Raw genomic sequence first — 21,231 nt, 5'->3', positions numbered from 1 at the left:
ATGGAACCAAAAAGGTCAATAATTACCGTTGTACGGAGATTTTCTTATTCCTGAAAAACGATCTCCTTAATCCGGTATTTTAAAACGACGTGAAACTTCATGCGAACCACTTACACTTAAACCTTCAACTTTACTGCAATTGGCTAGTTTTTGAAAAATTTCTTAAACTTCAATTGCAATAGATACGAAGGTGTCCATTTTGTTAAAAAAAAAAAAAAAACTGGCGAATGACATGTGCACCAACTCTTATACTAAATCATCCAGCTATTGGGGAAGATATTAGTGCGGCACTCCACGATGCAAACTGACGATTACTTCGCAACCGAACACAAGCCACATCACTTCCTTACGAACCTACTTACTTGTTCGCTCGGATTTGGGGATTGGGACTGTCCTCCTTGCGAAGGCGACTGAACGGTCACAGCGACGATTGGTTGACCGCTAGCCGTCTGAAGTCGCACTGGACTATTCTGCTTCATTTAGGGAAAAATTAAATTTTATTGCCTCAAAAGTGCGACAAAAAATGATAACAAACCTGTCTCACTGTTACGCCTTGGTTCAGAGCCGCCGATACTTGGGAGAGTAAAGCCTGTTGTGACGTATTGGTCGCCCCTTGTAGTTTGATTCCAGCAATTGTAGTACCAGGTTGAGGTCTCAAAGTGGAACCCAATCCTTGGGAGGACGCGGCAACGACCTAAAAGAGATATTCGTTTATCAATTAGAACACGAAGATCAGTTATTGTGTTTATTGTCGCAACAAATGCGGGAAAACACTTTCCGTAATAATTATAAAAAAAAAAATTTCTGCTGGCATTTTATGACCTTAGATGCTCTTTTTAAACAGATATCATTGATGAAGTCACTGTCAATGTCACTTTATAAAGTATTACGTGCAAAACAGCACTTGATCTTCTTTCCCACAATAGTTAAGAAACGTATAATTTTCTCGCATTTGCATGCGGAAATTAAATAACAATTGAAATTAAATTTAATAAAAATGATCAAAAAAATTGAATGCATTTGTTAAATGAATAAAGAATAATGACTGTAAACTTACCTGGATGGTCTGTTTGCCCCCTTGCGCGGTATTAACAGGAATAACCCTAGGCGTGGCTTTGGTTAAGACAACAGGTCCTTGAGTCACATTCAAGGGTGTTCTAATTACTTGCTGAAACTGCTGCACGGTCATGGCTTGTTTCGGGCCTACTATTAGTTGCGCAGTTTGTACTCCCGAGCCTTTTGCCCCTGCGGTAGCGATGCTTAATTTCTGACCACTGACAGCCGCCAGTTTCTTTTGTGCTAACAGCTGCTGCTGAATTTGTAACTGACGCACGTGGGCAGTGTTCGCCTTTAAAGATGGGGTGAGAGCTTTAGTACCAGGAGCGGCCAGAGATACGGGTATAGTGACTGTTTGAGCGGCTAAAAAGTAAGAATAAGACGATTTGTCAGCTTGTAGTATATGTGAGAGGCAAAATTACCCCATTACACTTTACTTAAATTGTATTTTGAAGTGATAAATTTAATGAATAATTCTTCTACTGTCATGGTATTTTATTGACATTCAGTAGACAAAAATAAGAATACATTATTCTTGAACTAGTTTTCGACACGACTGTCTTTTTATGTCAATTATTTTTGGACGATCAAAAAAAACTTTTCTATATTTCCCAGCGGAAACAGTTATTACTTACATCCTGAAGAACTAGGAACGGCTTTTACCAATGTTGCCACCTGAGTACCCGACGTACCTGCCTGCTGAATGGCCTGTGCGAAGACTTGAGTTGTTAGGCCATGAATTGTTCCTCCACTTGCATTGCTGACCTGTTTTAAACGTGATTATAGAATTTCCTTTTCCAAATTTACCAGAAAATTGTGTATCAACCGATAAGATGTACTTCGTACTATTATTTACATTACTTAAATTAAAAGTATTTTCATTGTTTGAATATTGTTAACTTATAAAAGATTTCCTAAGACACGCACGATGAAACTTTCATGTAACAAAAGCTCTATTTTATAGGTCACGGATTTTATTTTGCCCAAACGTACGTAAAATAAATACCGATTACGTAACTTACTTGAGTCACACTCCCACCGGCTGCCAGCTTTTGTTGCTGCAGCTGTTGCTGCTTCTTCAAGAACTGCGCGACTTCGACCTCTGTCACGGGTCTCGTAATTCCAGTTTTACCGCCAACAGTCGTTTGCCGAACAAATTGTGTACGTGGCTGCGCCTGGGTGAATTGTACCACCGTCTGTTGCCCGCCGATTGTCACAGTAGAGGTTTTCGTACCTTGAGCCAATGCACCTGGGTGTACTCTGAGCGGGTGATTTTTCAAGCTGGCAGCTTGCCTGATTATCTGTAGCTGTGCCTGGCTCAATTGTTTGCCTTGAGCAGCCGTTGCCGCAGTCACCGTTTTCGGAGTTCCACCTGCAGTTACTATAAGTCGCTGTGTGGCAGCTTGCAATTGCGCTGGACTAAGTCCTGAAACACTGACGACCGTGGGGGTCTGAAGGGGGGAAGCAACGATGCGTTGGGGACGGACAACTGCAAACAAAAATGTATTATTATCAGCAGATACATTTGAATCGATATACAAAGTCATACCCAAAAACAATAATAAAAATAACGGGTAATAACTTAAAAACCTTACAGTAGGAAATGAATCATAAACGTTAATTAAAACATTTGCTATTTAAAATCAAATATCGAATTAACAACAGATAATAGATCAATTTATCCAAGATATGCTTTTGATATTTTAAAGTCAACTTGCAGTTTTTTTTTAAATTATTATCCTTTATATGGGAAAAGCTGACCAACAAACGTCATCGTATAGCAATTTCTTACCAGGAGTAACAGCGGCAACAGAAGCAGTGGTTGTGGTAATCGCTACTGGTGTCTGAGACACAACAGCTTGAGTAGCGGGCACGGCAACCACAGTGGGGATTCCCACAGTTGCCTGAACGACGTTCGGAATAGTTCCGGAAACAGTTGGAGTTGCCGCTGGAGCGCTTTGAACTTGCTGCGATTGCGGCTGTTGATGCTGTGCTGATGCCGTCACTCCTGAAGTACATATATATTTTTATTTTATTTAGGAATAACGCCTCACACAAGTAAGGGTTGTTGGAGTGGTTGTAATTCACATTATTCTCAGTCAAAACTGAAAGATTCTTTCTTTGCTAAGGGCTCGAATGAAAACCCTTGTTAACGTTTCGTTGATAAATCTGTTGCTGTTTTCAGAAACTAGGTAAAAATCATTATAAAGACGAAAATTATCAAAACTCATGTGTATGAAATGTGAGTATCTAAAATACAGGGTGTGTCCTGAAAATCAATGTCAAAAATGGTATCACGAGATTATTTGGGTCGAAACATTAAGATATAGGTCAAAAGTTATTTGAAGAAAGTTTCTTGTTTAGATGCTATTGGCGGTCAAAGTTCTTGGGAAAAAACATACTTTTTGCTATATCTCGAGAATGCTTCAATGGATTCTAATGAATCCCATTGTGCATTTATTCATTAGTACAGGGATTATTTTCATGTAATATTCATGTCTTTTCGCAATGTGAAAGTGGTAAATTCTTAGCCATCTTCGTACAAAAATTATCAGAACTTTTCATTGGGTAGCTGCATCGTGTCGTTTTTTTTCTGATGATACATTAGCCCTTTCTCTAACTTTTCTATCTCTTGGAAATTTCTCGTACGGTTAACATTTCACGTCGAAAAAAATTATTTTCTTTTCTCATACAGAACAACAACTTGCCATTCCTTCGATAATTATCGACGTTTGTCGATGTGAACGCTGACGTCACTTATCGAAAATGTCATAAAAATTAATGAAAAGACTGAATTCATAAAAAAAATGTTTAAATAAAAAAACAATTTAAATGAACTATAAAAAACGATAAATATGAAAAATTCAATAATTAAAAAAATCATAGCAGATGTTCAAAGTGACCCAAAAGAAACGTAAAAAAATGTTGATGAATTTTTATGACATTTTCGATGTGACGTCAGCGTTCACATCGACAAACGTCGATAATTATCGAAGGAATGGCAAGTTGTTGTTCTGTATGAGAAAAGTAAATAATTTTTTTCGGCATGAAATGTTAACCGTACGAGAAATTTCCAAGAGATAGAAAAGTTGGAGAAAGGGCTAATGTATCATCAGAAAAAAAACGACACGATGCAGCTACCCAATGAAAAGTTCTGATAATTTTTGTACGAAGATGGCTAAGAATTTACCACTTTCACATTGCGAAAAGACATGAATGTTAAATGAAAATAATCCCTGTACTAATGAATAAATGCACAATGGGATTCATTAGAATCCATTGAAGCATTCTCGAGATATAGCAAAAAGTATGTTTTTTTCCAAGAACTTTGACCGCCAATAGCATCTAAACGAAAAACTTTTTTCAAATAACTTTTGATCTAAATCTTAATGTTTCGACCCAAATAATCTCGTGATACCACTTTTGACATTGATTTTCAGGACACCCTGTATATTAAACACTGAAAATTTTTCGTCTCAATTGCTGAGGAATGACAAAAAAAATACATCGACAATCAACCAACTTGTTTTGACTAAAAATATTCAACGCTAGAGTTTTTGCAAATTTACCCTTCAATAACTGCAGTTTGGCCATCTCCTCCGGTGTCTTTTTCTCTTTGGCGATTCTCTCTGCTCGTCTCGCCGCTAACTCTACCGGCATTACTGGATGCTCAAAATCAATACCGCAATCGTTCAAAACTGGGGTATTCTTCGATTTATTCATCAACGGATTGTTTACCACCGTGCGCGGAGTCGGCAAACGTTTATTAGTTATGGCCTTCAATGTATCAAATCTAAAATAAAAATGTACAGTAACTATATCCATTCTAAAATTAACACAGACCTTTCTGAGAGAGTCTGCGAAAAGGTCGTATTGTTATCCTGCGTGTATAACTGCGAAGTTCTCAAAGTATGCCTCGATTTATTAGGCAGGGGAAGCTTCTGCAACTGAGCTGCCTTCTTCTTCTTCCTCATCACGCTTTCCAATGAATTGTACTTGCCCTCTTCGCGATGCATCAAATGGCCTTCGTATCTTTGCCTACATTGTTTGGGCGAACGATATGTAACCGAAACGGTATTCACATAATCCGCTACAAAATCCCAGTTAGGTGTTTGACCCGGAGACATTACAATCAAATTTAAAGGCAGCCCTTGAAACGATTTAATGACTTTTAGCAGCGCCATATCTTCGTGGATGGTCCAACTCTGTGAGATGGTTTGCTCCACCGGTTTTGCAGTAGCAGGTTTGCCTGGAAAATAATCAATAATACACTTGATTCTACTAAAGAACATCTTACCAGGTACTGTAAGCGATGGTCTGAGTAAGCCGCGATATTTTTGTAATTTCAGGTCACGCCGCAATTTTAACAAAGTTGGTGAATGGAAAAGGGACCTAGGAGCGTGTACTGTGCTTTCTTCTTTTCGAGGTAATTTTACGGGACGACGATAATCCATTCCGAAGTTTCCAGGATCAAAACGACGTTTATGTTCCTTCTTTACGTAAATTGGGGGCAGTTGCGATTCGGGCATTACGGTATTGTCGTACAGGAAGGCCATAGTTTGGTCAATGTAAACGTCAGTATCTTGTTGAGGAGGAGATGGAGGACACCACATCTAATAATACACGGAAAGAGATTTAAAAATCAACTCAATTGCGCTTGATTAATTATAAGATAGTGGCATCTTTAGTAGTAAAGTTTGATAATTCTGTTATGTTCGATAATTAGATACTTCCTGTTTTAATTAATTTTGGGCGTTGGCTTGTAAATGGGAATGACTTTTAAACCCATAATTTTTAATTTTTTGATTGATCGTTTTATCTGTTTTTCTTTTTACCCCAATAGTTTTTTTTTTACATTTCTACGCTACCGTTGAAAATAGTGACTTTTGATTCGTTAGACATGGTGGACAGCGTATAACAGAAGAAATGAGACTTGATCATGTCTTATACTAAACTTGTGCATCTATAAATAGGTTCAAGTATTTTGCATGTTTCGAATTTATTATTTCCTGTTTAGCCGATCATGCATTCTTTTGAACACTTTTAAAATGAAATTATTTAAATTTTCGCAATCAGTGAACTTAAGAAGAGACAAAAAAAGCACTAATTCAAGTTAGGAAAATTTTACTCGGTTTTGGTTTAAATTAAGTTTTTAGGCCTTAATCAAATTTAAGTACTTACTGGCATTTGTTCCATGGTATTATCAGACACCCACACCTAAAACGAATAAAAACATACTATAACCTTAATACTGACGTTTATAACGAATGCTACGTGAAATGCAAAAACCTGCGACCTTTATCTACATTTATAAAATTTCCTTTACGTACCTGTAACGACTCCAATACCACAAAAATTATTTTACCACATTCTGTTGCCAAAACTTCAGAAGTTTTAACGCGTATTAATGAAAAAATTCCCCCCATAATATTGTAACAAAATTCGTACATTCGCAACTATTCTCCACTTAGGGAAGGGTACAAGCAGTTGGAAAGGTCGCAGGTTTTGCATAAAGAAGCCCCCTTGCTCAGATCCGGCGGGGGGCAAAGTTTTGGTGACCCCTGAGGACAAATCTGAGCAAAGAGGCACCAAAACCCGCGGCCGATCCCGCAACTTTGAGAAATGAAACGCCCGAGTCGGATTCGCAAGAGAACTTCTTTATTTCCCCATTCATGATTTTTTTTGTCGTTTTAACCTAAACTTATTTCATACTACATATATACAAGTCAGTAGTTTTATTTTGTGTTGATGTGTAGGTATATAAAAATCTGCTGAAAACGAGAGCGCAAACTATAATAACGCTGCTACACTTCGACATTGTGAATTTGTACAGACATGGTCGATAGCATGAGATGCTCTAAAAGTGCTGCACAAAGTTGGACGCCAATTTAACCAATCAATTAACAAGTTCACAATTTACAAATTTAAGAAGAAAAGTGGGCTTTCAGAATGAATATACTAGTAGTAGCAAGCTAAAAGAAAATTAATTGATGGCTGAATATGGTGTGACCTTCAAAAATTTAATCAGTTCACCTTCAGCTCTATAGTGTTTCCTTAAAGACACGGCACAACTTTAAGGGAATATCCTTTGGCTATAAAAAAAAAGTTTATATCAATATATATCCGCAATCGCTTTATTTCCGAAATACAAAACTTAGACTGATACTTTTCAAAATTTTTTAATTCTAACAAATTTTCGATCATGAATTTCTTAAGTCACTTAGACGTAGATTGGGTTCATGTATCCTAGGTTGGTGGTAGTTATTTTACACCATTTTGGAGATTTTAAACCGTTAGATACATTGATTTCATTTTTTTGAGTTATATTAAGTTTAGTGAACTATAAGCAAGAGTTTTGAATGTAATTTAAATCTCGCAAAAGCAGAAAAGTCATATTTTTAGTCACTCTATTAGAAATAATTATGAAAATTACAAACTTCTACTGGGTGTTACAATTTTTCTGTAAAATCCGACAGTCCTGCCCCATGGACACGACCCTGAATTTTTTTAATAAACTATGATATGTCTAAAAAACACCTCACAATATTATTATTAAACGATACTTTTTAATTCAATTTGTGTATTTTGTGTATTTTAGGAAATAAAGCTATTCCGGACATATGTTAAAGAAAAGTTGATCTTATTTTAATCCAAGGTATCCCTTCAAAGTTGCACCGTACGTTTAATAAACACCCTATATATTGACTTCCGACTGGTATCTATTAATAAAAACGCAAATACATGTCAAAATATAACTGTAAAACGTTTCTTATGAAAACGTAAAATCTTATGAAAAAAGTATAAGTAGTAAAGAGTGGTAGTTTTTTTGTAAAGAAAAAACGACAGAACTCCAAGTATCACACAAAATCTTTTCTCAGCCACACCATCATAATCACTACTTTCATAATATACTACTCATGACCAATAGTTTACATTAGTAACCTTGGACTGCAAAGAGACTCAAGGGGATGAGAGCAAAGATATTGACATTACTCGTATTTTGCAGTACACACAGTTCAACAAAGTGTACAATTGAGTTCGAAGAGGCTCGGGTAAGAAAGTAGAACCTGTACCCACGACTGAGTAAATGTACGTATAAAATTTCTTTTAATATAAATGCCATATTGGACATCAGTAACGTCACTTCGTAACTTTCTTAGATTATATTCATTTGTTATGATTTTACAAATTTTTCATTTTTTCTTGACACTTTACTTTCAAAATAACAAGGTGAAGAGTGAAGATACTCCTCTCTTGACGGCAAAGCCATAATGTATCGAGAATGGACATATTTAGAATGATACAAGTTTTTAGAAAATTAAAAGCAAATGAATAAGTGTATATTGGCCGACAAGATTGTTTCAGAACTTCTTATCTAAGCAGTGATTTATAACTTTGAAAATATTTTAATTCCCCACCATACTATTTAAAAATGTATAAAATATTTTATGCTTATATTATACATCTCTAAAATTATGTAATGTACATGGATGTATTATATATTCCATTCCTGTCCCCACCACATTATGCATGCACTCACCAATGTGTTGTCTGCATTTTCACGAGCCACCATGACTCAAATATAAGACTAGTATATAAATCTTCCCTACATTCAACCAATTATATAATCGAATGTATTCAAGATCTGACAATGCAAGTATGTGCGGGTGCTTCATAGAGTACGGGTAATGTCATTTATCCCACCTTTTCAAACTATGATTATCAAAATGTGATAAGTATATTATGAAAGTATGTGATCACAACCACCATAAACGGCCACACTTGTGAGTTGATAAAACAGTTAAACAGGCCGGCGAAGCATCTCAGCCACACGTACACATTCATACAATATAATTTACAATTATCCGTAATAAAAATCAAGGCTCCTGTAAAAAAACTAAACTAATCTTTAATATATTTACAAAACAACCTATCTACTAGATCACATTATTCACATATTCTTCCATAAATCGCTTCAATTTACGAAAATACCAGGTAAACGATGATAGAAAAAAAAAGTAAAATAGGGATTATGAGCTGAATGTTTTAGCTTAGCCCTTTCATCAAAAGAGAATTACCTTAGTTATTTACAATATATGAGGGAATTTTCAAAATTGAACATTTTCGGTTCTTCCTTGCATTTCAACTGTTACTTAAGTTAACGAGAATTTAAAAACGGCTCCCGGCAGTTTTTAAAACTCCCCATATATGGGAAACAAATAGAAATAGCCAAATTCCCTTTGAATTGATAAACTCAATTTAAAAATCGAATTCATAACACCTGCTTTACTTTTTTTTCTATCACCGTTTGCTCTGTAACTCGTAAAACGAAATATGGACACCCTGTACAAAGAGACATTTACTGTTCCATGTTATTATGGGGGCCTCGCTTGGTCACCCAGCCATCCAATGTCTGTTTATTGGAATATTTTTTAAATCTCCTAAAAGTCTTTCTGGGTTCAGGCGGTCTGAAACCGCCAAAAGATCTGGACACTTTTACTCCAGCAGTGTTTTTCTGAATGTTTCCCACAGGAGTCTCTGGACGGTGCTTACTGCTAAACCGGTTTGTATTCACGTATGTGGTGACGTAAAACCCTGTTTTTGACGTCATGGCAGTATTTGACACAGTATCACAAATGTTCTCATCTTTTGGTTGGCTAGGAGACTCGGATTCGGGTTTTGACCAGCTACTACCCGTCTCATCGTTGGTCTTCTTGCAAGATTGGTTGAATTCTATTTCATATTCTGAAATGAAAGCATCGTCGTAACTGCTGGAAGTCTCTATTTGTTTGTTGTCTTCCAACGTTTCTTTTTCATAATAAGACACAAATGAGTCTTCATTGGGAGCTTCTTGGTCGAGTTCAGAAAATGAATTTTCGGACAGGTGATTAGTATTTAATTTCTTTTCTGAGGTTATTAATTCTTCGGTGTCTATAACTTCACGTTCAGTATTAATTTCCACCTCAGAATTGTTAAATTCGCCATTATTGTGAACAGTATCACTACTGACTTCGTTAGCAATGTCGTCGTTTTCATTTGTAATAACATCTGACTGTTCTTCTGTAAAGTTATCGGCATCAGTACCTGAATGTTTGGGTATGTCCGTGACATTTTCAGGCAAGGTGTACTGGCCATCGGCCACTATATCACTTAGGACTATCTTACATTCCTGAAATTCGCTGTTTTGTTCATTTTCCGAGCCCTTAGTTTTTTTAATATTCTCCTCCTCGTCGCTCTGACCCCTGTTCTCATCGTCCGAACAAGACTTTCGCTTCCTAATCACTCTTTTCGGACCCCCCAGAGAATTTGATAATCTATGTTTCACACGTTTAACTGATGGCAAAATAGGACTGACATCCAAAGTCCACAAATTAATTGCGACAGTTCCCCGGGACCTTGTCCTAGGAGAATTGTGATCCACATGATTAACGTGTGTTAATGCTGCTTTTTTCAGATCAGAAAGAGTCATATTAAACTCTGACCCAGACTGAGTGCTTTCCAATGAAGACTCGTCCACTTCAGGATGAATAGTACTCTCCACTCCCTCAATTTTCTCGCTTTCTTCCGGAGCATCAGACTTGCCATTCACCTCAACAATAGTACTATACAAAGTCTTGTCGCCTATTTTCTTCAGAGGTCCCGATTTCGACACTTTGGTTTGCAAAGTCGGTTTCTTTTTAACCACACCGCTCTTAGCACTGTTCAACACTTTCTTATCTCTAATTACCTTTCTACGTTTAAAGCTAACCTGATTGGTGGCGTCTTCGCGCGAATAGGTGATCATGTCGTTTTCTTCTTCCAGCTCACGCTGTCTTCGTTCTTCTTCCTCGCGCATAGCTGCCATCTGGTTTAATTCCCATTCCCGTTTTTGTTCTTCGATTTGTCTTGTTGCAGCAGCTAATTGTTCGGCTGACCACGCCGATTCGGTTTGTTCAATAAATTTCATGGCGTATTTTTCAATTGGAGATAACTGGAAAGAAATGTATGTTAAATAAGAAACTTGTTAAATTCAAATGCTTCAAAGTCCAAACAACTAAAAAGTAATCAATCTTGAACTTTGTAAAAAGGATTTGATATATTCGCGCCAATATTTGTAGCAAAACATCAAATGTGCAAATGCTCGCGACCTATCTCAATATTCGCATACCTTTTCAATAATATTATTTATCTCCATCTCTGCTTTACTGACTTCCGGCTCTTTCTCTGGTTCCTGATCTAACGGAATATTCTCATCGAATTCGGCCAAATCCGCCACCGCTTCTGCTTTCGCTATTTTTGCAGCCTACAAAGTTAACGTATTTAAATTTCTTAAATCAACATAATGAGCCTAATAAATACCTGAACATCTTGATCGTCTTCACAAGCAGCAAGAGCATTCTCAAGAGCTCCCGCTGCCCCTTTATCTTCAGACTGACTCGACGAACTGTCAGCAACTATGGCAATTTCCTTTCGACTCTCAACGATTTCAGACATTCTCTGGGCCGCCGTCTCTAGGGTTTGATCGATACTAAACAAATCTTGAATGGTGCTCTGTAACTTGAAAATAACAGTACCGGACAAAGAAAAAGAAAACTAACATACACTCTTGAAATAGGCTGTGGTGAAATTTCCGCCTTCGATAGCCAAATCTCCAAGCAACCTTTTCTGATTCGCCTTCTTTAAGATGTTCTCTTCCACGGTCCTTTCACTTACAAGCCGATAAATGTGGACGTCCCTGGTTTGTCCTATCCTGTGGCACCTATCTTGAGCCTGAGCATCCATAGTAGGATTCCAATCAGAGTCGTAAAATATCACAGTGTCGGCTCCAGTAAGGTTCACGCCTACTCCTCCCGATCGAGTCGAGAGAATAAATGCGAATATTCGTTTGTCTCCATTGAACCTTTCCATTAAAACCTGAAAATAGTCATTTTCATCAACTGTGACAACAAACAAACAGAAATCGCACCTGTCGTTGATCCACTTTTGTGCTACCATCTAGCCTCAAATAAATATGGCCGTGAAAATTTAAAAACGCCTCTAATACATCCAGCATCTTGGTCATTTGCGTGAAAATCAGCACCCGATGGCTGCCCGATTTCAGTTGTCTCAATAGTCTGTCCAACGTTTGTAACTTCCCGCAGTCGTATTGTATCAGTCTCGGATCGGGGAACTGCGTGACCATGGCGGAAGCGATAAGGTGAAGAGGAGTGGCCGGCTTAGAAAAGATTTGCTGAATTCGACGCTTTTCTTCTATTCGTGTCCAGTAATCGCTAGGCGGAGGATGCCACACCCTCAACTGAGGTTCGTTTGCTTTCACGGAAGGTACGTAAAAAATAAATCTGAAACGACATCTTGTTAAGTCGCAGCTTAAGATTCAAACGATTTTCGGATATCTTGAAAACTTCTTTAATGTAGGTAACATTCATGCATAAACCCCAAGTCAACAGGAGTCTTGCTTGGTAAGCTAGCATTTACTATACTTCCAGGTAAATTGAGGTTATAAAACAAATAATTTAACCTCATTGGATCAGGAAGAGCAAATCTAACTAAACACTACAGAAACACAAACCTATCACAAATTTCCTTCAACTGCTCGATCCTGCGCTCCGGATTGTACAAGGCATCACGCAGGAAAGCGGAAGCTTCTTCCAGATTTATGCCGAAGAGGGTGTTCAGACAGCTTATGTGGCCTCCGTCCCACGGATACAACGCGTTTGGCTTATAAATTTTAATGACGTCATGGAAATCTTTTCCATACAGGGGTAACGCAGAGCATCGCCGCTCGTTGATACGCAACATTAGTTGAAGCCTTTTTTTGTAGTCAGGATTTGAGTCTTCTTGTACCTGGGAAAAGTAAAATATGAGCAAATTTAGAAGAGTTCATAGCATAGTAAACCTATGATTGTTCTCTAGTTTTTACATAAAGAATATATAGTATGTGCCAGTTTGGATTCTTGGTAGGAAAACTCCCATGTCCCGGTTATATAAAGAAAAAACTAACTTACTATAACAAACCTTTGCTACTGTAAATATTTTCAATATATTTAATTTACAAGAATACAAAATTAGTGAAAACAATATTGTCCATTCGTTCTAATTGTCCTCGTAACTTTCTTACCTGACTTGATCCACGTCTGCCATCATCTTTTCTCCATCGCACGTCTAAACTGTTTTGTTTTGAATACAACTGTCCTAAAAAATTTGAATTCACAGGTCTCAGTCCCTCTTCTCCTAGCCCTCTTGCAGTTGCTGTGGAATTCTACAAGTTTCACAAACTGTTAGAAAGAATATGGATTATTAAACCTTAAAAAGTAGAGACACGAAAGAAACGACAAATAACAACTTAAAACTAGTGTAATATTAGTTTAATGGAACGGAAAGAATTTCAAACTTTGAATACAAATCTTTAGAAAGGTACTTTACCTACCGAGGTTGTAGTTGTGGTGCCTGTGGTAACAGAAGTCAATTGAAACTTCACAAACGCCGTGGTTACCTGCGGGCTATTTGAGTTAGTAACGATGGGCTGTTTGGTAGACAGGAACGTGAGTTTTTGGCCTCCTTGAAAATGAGTATAAAATAGTGGGAAAACAACTAAATATTGGCGGAAGTGAAGTTGAAAGAAATTAATGAATTAGATATGAAATATTTCAAATCGATGACGATGATTTTGATCTATTACCAAGAAAAAAAACCTTAAAGAGTGACCCAAAAAGCAATCATTGTTATCCGCCCATAACACAGTACACAGACATGTTTAGTAATAACTGATTATTTTGTGTATACATAGACACCGAAATAAATACAATTAACCACCCCAGAATAGGTTAATTTTCACTTCAGAATTATATCAAATAAACCTCCCCAACGATTCATTACCTGCAGACGTCTGAGTAAAGGGCACACTTCCCGTTAAATTAGCATTTGACGTCAACAAAAGATGCTTGCCCGTGGAGGTTTGCACCAGCTGCGCAAAACTACTGGGAACTTTGTCTGTGGATTTCAAAACGGAGGTGACATTTAGGGGGGTACCTAACTGAACCTGTCCGCCTGCTTGAGAGATGTTAATGAGGGGCACAGCTACAAAAAAGGGGTTAGTAAACATGGGAGGTGTAGGCGACTTGAATCTATGACGTTAGATGACGTATCAGACAAATGCCTCAAGCTTTCAAAGTGGGATAACCCCGTTTCAAGACTTATGGTAAGTGTTATCATCATGAAATAAATACTGTATTTTTTAACTTATTAGTGACTCACAAGATGCAAATTAAACGGGAAATTAACGGACTTACTTTTGACTACTCCTTGACTAAGCACCTGCAACCCTGCAACTTTCATTTTAACATTGGATTGTCCGGTGACGCTTCGAATTTGATGAACTTGTTGCTGCACCACTGGCGGATCTTTCTTTTCCTCTACTTTGGAGTCCCGCACTCTTACTTTCATGCTCAGTTTACAGGGAGGGCATAGTGGTAGAGCGTCGGGAATCCCCTGATCGATGGGAATTACTTTCTTGACCGACTGACGCATGCGGAAGCACTGGTAAGCACTCAAGTGCATTTCCAACATTATTAGAACCAGATTCATAGCATAAAGGTTGACATGCTGTAGAAAGATTTAGCGTTATTTAAAATAAATGTTTATAAAGAACTGAACTCACTTTGAAGACCTCATATTGGAGTGCTGAAAATACGATGGAGGGTATGTGCATTGCTATACTATCACATTGAAATGGGGAGATTGTGGGTCTCACTTCAAATAAATTTGGATGATTGCATACTTTCCTTAACTGCATAAGTACGTTTATCACGCTAAGTAAGTTGCCACTGGCAAGAGTTTCTCTCGTTCTAAATAGGAAAAAAGTCAAAATATTTTTTCAAAGCAAAAAAAGCATGAAACATACTTAGCTTTTGACATATAATCGTCATACAGAAATCTTTGTCTCTTGGACAACCTACACATCACCACATGTTCGTACTTTTTTGGCATTTGTTTCTCCACTTCTGACTTTAGTCTTCGAAGCAAGAATGGTCTTAATACCTAAAAAAAAATTGATGCGCTCTCAGAAGCATTTAAATAAGGGAAATCAAACCTTATGCAGTCTTTTGATAATACTGTCATTATATTCAGAATTTCCTTCAATCATCCCAGTAACTGGATTGGAGAACCATTCCTTGAATTCTCGGTGCGACTGGAAGACATTCGGCATTAAGAAATGCATCAGAGACCATAATTCCATTAAATTGTTCTGCAATGGGGTACCGGTGAGAAGTAGTCGTCTTTCTGTTTGGAAATTTAGTAACAGCTGCCATCTGAAAAAATGTCGTGAAGTTTGATGCAAAAAAATAATTCAGATTAATTCATTTTCTAAATTGCGCCACAAAAATATCGCCTCACGAAATTTTTTCCACCGCATTAAATGTTAATTTTTCAAAAATGCTGTTGACGATATCTAAAACCTACAGCTTCGAATTTAAAAGTGCAGAAAGTTTTGTGAGAACAGATTTTTCTTACATCATATACATATATTAGCAAATACTCTACATAAACCCAATAATTTATCTAAGAAACGCTGAAACTTTTAGTAAGACTGTTATTAATATTTCGGACGTATTTAACATTTTTTTTTGTTAATGCATAAATTACAGGGATTTCAAGTGGACATGGTAAATATATCCTACCAATAACAAAATTTTCCCTAGGCTGACCCATCCACAGTTGTTGACTTTTACAAAATGCCAATTGCTCTCTATTTGTAGACAGTAAGTTTCATTCTGAACAAACTTCAACAAGGTTCTTGTTGCAAATACAATAACTCACCTTTGAGACTTGAAGTTCTTAATATTCTGAGCCTCATCCAAAATTAAATACTTCCACTTCTTCCTCCGAAAACTCTGATGGTCCTGTATAACCAATTTATAGGAAGTGATGCATATGTGAAACATATTTGGTTTAGTCCATCCGGTTCGCTTCATTTTCCTCTCTTTTTGCGACCCGTAATAAGTCAAAATCTTGAAAGCTGGACACCATTTTTTGCACTCCATCTCCCAATTGAGCATAACGGACGTAGGAACGACAATGAGATGCGGACCCCAATTACCTTTCTCGCAAGCTAAATGGGCTAAAAGGGCGATGGTTTGGATCGTCTTGCCTAAACCCATCTCGTCAGCTAAGATTCCATTTAGTTTTCGGTCGTACATTGTCACGAGCCAGTCTAAGCCGATGTGCTGGTACTCCCTAAGAGGTAGTTTGAGGAGGAACGGTACTTTAGTGGAAACGGTAGTGGAAGACAGAGTGTTGCCTTTCGGCTGGATGCTCTCCGCGATCGCGGCAGCGTCATTTATAAGGTCATCCTTCTCATCAGTCTTAGATTTTTCTCCCTCATTTTGCGACTCTTCGTCCATTAACAACTTCAGACTTTGGTTGTCAGTTTGAGACCCTTGAGTTTCTGCAGAATCACTTTCAATTTCTGAGTCAAGTTCATCGTCAGAATCGTCAGAATCAGACTCTTTCTCAATAACCACTTTTTCTTTTACGGATTTTCTAGTGCTCTCTTTTTCTGACTTTTTACTCCTCTTATCCTCATTGTCGTCATCAGAATCCTCAGACCCACTAAGCCTAAAAATATGGCATGGAAGGATTATTTACCAAGAAATACATCATAAAAAGCACAACCACTACTGAATTAATCCATCCAGTTCATACCTTATATTATCACGGTTCAAAAGATAATCCCTCAGAAAATCGTCTTCAAGCAAATCATTTAATTCCAACTGAGATTCTCGTTGTAACGCTTCGACTTCTGCCGACTGATCCGCGTTCTCTAACGTCGCTTCTTCTTGTTCGATGGTTTCTTCGTCGTCTTCTTCACTTTGCGTTTCAGGATTAAACTCATCGTCAGAATGAGAACGAGAAGCGGGCCGTGACGATATGTTGCTGGAAGGTAGATCGGCAGCAGATCTGTTCATACCCTCCGCTAATAACTGCGAGTATTTCTCCGTCTGATCGACGATGAAACTCAATTGCTGGTCCAATGCCTTTTTCCTTTTTTCCTCTAATATGGTATTCTGTTTGTATTCCACCAATTTTTCCACATTGCTCCAGAAGACTTTAATTTCTTTCGCACAGAAAGCAGCTATCCTTTTGAGATGTTGCTCTTGGGCTTTTTCTGCCTTCTGAGCAGCTAATGCCTTTTCTTGGAAATACTTCTGCACCATTCGAGCGCACTTTTTTGCCGCCGCTTTCTTCCACTTGCGCTCTTGGGCAAAATCTGCTGCTAACCATACCATTTCTTCCAGAAGAAAATCCCAGTGAGCTTTTGTTCTTGGCATTTCCTGCAGCTTTGGTAGCCGTTTCTCAGACCACAGACCTTCCTTCTGCAGATCATTAATCCGTTGCACTACATGGGCCTCTTGTTTGGCTTTCTCCACAATTTGCTCTTGACTATTGCACGAGCCTAGTGAGGTTGTTGATTTCTGGGAAACTGAGGTGTCAGGCAAACTAGATGAAGTGGAAGCAAAACTGGTCTGCAGGGTGGATATTTGCTGCTGCTCCTGAATAGAATTATTCACAGAAATGCCTGGCAATGAGCTTACAGCTGTGGCTGATGGGGTGCTGGGAGTGGTGTGTGGGATTGAAACTAAAGACGTATCTTCTGCATACTCTTTAGGGTCAATGCCATGCTCCCTCATATATGCCAAGTAAGCCTGGCTTTTGGGCCTCTTTGCATATTGATAAAGATCAAGAATATTGCCCCCTGTCTCAAGATGAAAGAGTTCAAGCAAATGTTCAGCATATTTCTCTTTAACAAACTTTGATCTGACAATTCTATGGTTCATAACACGCTGCAATTTTGCAGAACAGTTATCTTTTTTTTCGGGGGATGAGGGAGCCGGACGTTTTAAGGGCCTTGAGTGAGTCGGGGTAGAAGTAGGAGTTGTGACTCCTGAAAAATGAATGAAAAAATTTTGATGTTCTGGGAATATTTAATGTGAATAAATGAAACTGACCTGATGATGTGCTAGCAATTGCACCATCAATGTTCGCAAACTGAAGACGGACATTAGGGGTAACTCTACCTCTAGTCAGTACATTTACAATGGACTGATTTGTTAAACTAGGTCTTAAAGGTGATGTTTGCCCTCTAGATGGGCTGATACTTATAATACGACTTACTCCCCCTTGAACATTTGAAAAATTCCCAGGACTTAGCTGTAATGATAAGAGTCACATCACTTTGCCTCATCTTCAAAAATCTTGTGAGTTTTACCAAAAAATATATTTATAGCAATAGCCTTACCTGTGCTAGTGCTGGTACTCCATGTTGCTGTGTGGTCAATACATACTGACCCCCGGCAACTTGGGTCAATCTCATAGTAGTAGGGCGCTCTGCCACCTGGCGAAGGCATTGGCCATCTCGCGGGGGCAGAGCACCCTGCCCTGCCCCCGGGGTGTCATCACTCATTACTGGCTATGCTACAATTAAAACTGTCTCATGTAAGAAGAAATTTATACAATAAAACATTCAATTTGTATAAATAAAAGTCAGACAAATGCCTCGATAGTTATCACAGGTGAAAGAGGATTGAATGGATTGTTTCCTCTTTCTCAAAAGTATGAAATCATCATATGGAATGTACAAATGGGTTTTCATTATCAACAGTTATCAAGAAGGCATTAAAAAAAAAATAGGTATAGAAAATTTGGTGAAGTTTGACATGTCAAGGACATACAATTTTCTAATACAGGTTGACCAGGGGGTCATTTTGGCCAAATCATTTAACATTAAAGTTCCTAAGAACTGGTTCCTAGGATCTAATAAACCATTTTAAAAAAATATTCTTTCTGAAAAATACAGGAAATCTACTATTTAATATTTTCCCATATATTAAAATGGGTTTAACCAAAGGCATATCTGAACAGAGAAAGTAATATAAAAATGTAGTGTACAGTAGTTATTAAATATTCAAACATATCAAATATTCAGCAAATGTTCTAAATGCGTGTTAAATAACTTTTTAACATGTTAAATCATAGGCAAAAATGTAACATGTCAAGCAAACATGGTCAAATGTTCAGAAAAATTGTCAAATGTTAACTATATATATTGTAAATGTGAAGGTCAGTTACTGAAAAATGTCAATCATATATTTTGTAAATATTAAGCAAATGTTCCAAATATCTGGCAAATGTGGAAACGGAAAACAAATTTTTCAAATGCCAAATGAAGAATACAGGAGTAAAAGAAGAAAGGTCACATTTTCATGTTTTCTTGAAATATCAATTTTAAACTTTGAAACTAAAGTTTGGATTAATGAAGGACACATCTATTAAATAAATGGAATAGTTTGGATAAGCACTGATTTGGTAATAAACTGCTCATCATCATTAACAGGTCAAGGTATTTTTTAGGTCATATTTAAAGTCTCTTAATTTCAAAACAGAGAATTATCTAGGATATGAAGTTACTAGATAAGAAATTTGGCCCAGTGATGAGGACATATAGAACTAATCACTGCCATACAGTATTAACCATGGAATTGTTTTTTGACAGTTTGTCAATTATTTCAAGCACCTTATCCAGAAATTTTCAATTACTGCAAAGCCACTGAAACTGATGATTGTTTAAGAGTTAATGTCACATTTTGATTTTATTTTTAGGACCTTTTTTGTATTATTTTTGCATTTTTGATTAGGTACCATTCAAATTAAACACCCACTCTGTTTTAGCAAATAACCAAGGCCCAGAAATGCAGAGAACTAAAATTTTCACACCGTATACATTGGCAAATACCCATTTTTCAAATAATTATAGGTTCCTATAATATGAATCATATGTACAGCAAACTATTGGAGCATGAGGTTAAAGTTTTAATATTATAAATGTTTTTGCTGAAAAGGTTGTAATTTCAATATGAAATGTGGATGCACCTTGTAACATTTATAGAACTTTTCTGCTTTGAGTAACAGCAAATGCTATGCAATATAAATTTTTTTATGAAACTCCGTATATTTTTTATTATTTTGTTTTTGATAAGTGAATCGTTTTATGTATGTTAGAACTGTTTTTGTTTTGCAATGTTTGATAAGAATTAGGAAGAGTGACTTATTAGGAAAAAAGAAGGAAGATTAATTAAGACTCAGCACAAAAATTGAAATTCAGTTCAGTTTATCATTAAGTATCATGTCATTAATATAAAATCCAACTGAAAACTTTTGCATATCAACGTTTACAACAACGGTCAGATCACTCGCTTACCGAAACCCTTCTAAAAGAATCAAAAAAGAAAAGGAAAAACCCATTAACGGCAACACTGGCAACACTGTGACGTAATGATTTTAAAAATCGCGCCCTTAATTGAAAGTCCAAAAATTAGAATAATTACTTATTATTTAAGTAAATTATGACAAAAAGTTGCGTAATACATGTTTAAGAATATCCCGGTTCCACAAATACGATTTGGCGGGCGTGTCTCGGTCAACAAGCGCCTAAAAACGAAAAAAATCAATAGAGCCACCCCGGAAATTTCAAGCCGACATTTAAATTTATATTCTAAATTCTCGTGTATAAAAGCGAGAAATAAGTTTGAAATTGAAGCCATTTACCTTTTTATATCATTTATATAGAATTTAAGCCGTTATAATGCAATAGAAAAAATTTAAACTAAATTCTCGAACAAAGAATGTTGGTGTTGCAACGCCATATTGATCCCGTTGTATATCCGCTAAACTTACCGTAATCATTATCACAAAATATCTCCAAAATTCGCAGCCATCCGCAACTAAAAACACTACGAACGACGATTTTACACTCCGAGGAATATTTAGATACTCCACGTAATCAAGAAATTGTTCAATCTATAGGATATTTTCGGCATTTTAGTACTCACAAGGCCGCATCGCCCATTCTAAACATGGCGACCAACAAGAACGGCGATGACGAAATCCGAAAGTTGAGTGCCTCGTTTGACGTTCCGATCAATGTTGCCAGATAGTTTTCCCTGGTATACACGCAAACGCAATGGGATTTGTGATTTGAATTTTGAATTACAGAAAAGAGGCTGGGATGGTTGGTTAAGTTTATGTATTAAGTTTTTTTATATATAGATGAATGTTTACATGTATAAAATCACATATTATGCTTTAAAAAACAGAAACTCCTGTCTAAGAAGTAATTTATAACTTTTAAATTTATATTTT

General features: G+C 37.0%; 1 protein-coding gene across 5 annotated transcripts; it reads right to left on the bottom strand.

The window, feature by feature from the left end:
- Positions 1-209: 209 nt before the first annotated feature.
- dom (domino) lies at positions 210-20,977 on the bottom strand. Of its 5 annotated transcripts, none has more exons than XM_066397116.1 (28): positions 20,767-20,977; positions 18,332-18,507; positions 18,042-18,243; positions 16,738-17,977; positions 15,853-16,650; positions 15,125-15,344; positions 14,936-15,072; positions 14,693-14,879; positions 14,325-14,637; positions 13,912-14,112; positions 13,463-13,593; positions 13,154-13,294; positions 12,605-12,879; positions 12,002-12,374; positions 11,638-11,949; positions 11,395-11,586; positions 11,204-11,338; positions 10,805-11,026; positions 6,238-6,273; positions 5,354-5,669; positions 4,900-5,305; positions 4,626-4,849; positions 2,849-3,064; positions 2,079-2,545; positions 1,692-1,821; positions 1,058-1,419; positions 536-694; positions 210-473 (listed from the first exon to the last, which is right to left on the bottom strand). In XM_066397116.1, the coding sequence occupies exons 2-28, from the start codon at positions 18,494-18,496 to the stop codon at positions 339-341; spliced, it is 7,695 nt and encodes a 2,564-aa protein (XP_066253213.1). In that variant the 5' UTR covers positions 18,497-18,507; positions 20,767-20,977; the 3' UTR covers positions 210-338. The 5 variants fall into 5 exon arrangements, with proteins under 5 accessions (XP_066253213.1, XP_066253216.1, XP_066253211.1 ...); XM_066397119.1 differs by having other exon boundaries at positions 210-470; XM_066397114.1 differs by having other exon boundaries at positions 4,900-5,669.
- Between the last annotated feature and the right edge of the window lie 254 nt (positions 20,978-21,231).

This window comes from Euwallacea similis, chromosome 14 (genome assembly GCF_039881205.1).
Source record: "Euwallacea similis isolate ESF13 chromosome 14, ESF131.1, whole genome shotgun sequence".
NCBI lineage: Eukaryota > Metazoa > Arthropoda > Insecta > Coleoptera > Curculionidae > Euwallacea > Euwallacea similis.
This window is presented reverse-complemented; position numbering and strand designations above follow the sequence as displayed.

Bases quoted from the DNA above. Each gene is read 5' to 3' on its own strand.
- dom (XM_066397114.1), bottom strand. From the start codon at position 18,496: ATGAGTGATGACACCCCGGGGGCAGGGCAGGGTGCTCTGCCCCCGCGA. The intron at 5,670-6,237 runs GTAAGTACTTAA...GTGTATTATTAG, and splicing joins ATACCATGGAACAAATGCCA to ATGTGGTGTCCTCCATCTCC. The intron at 1,822-2,078 runs GTAAGTTACGTA...CGTTTAAAACAG, and splicing joins CCGGTGGGAGTGTGACTCAA to GTCAGCAATGCAAGTGGAGG.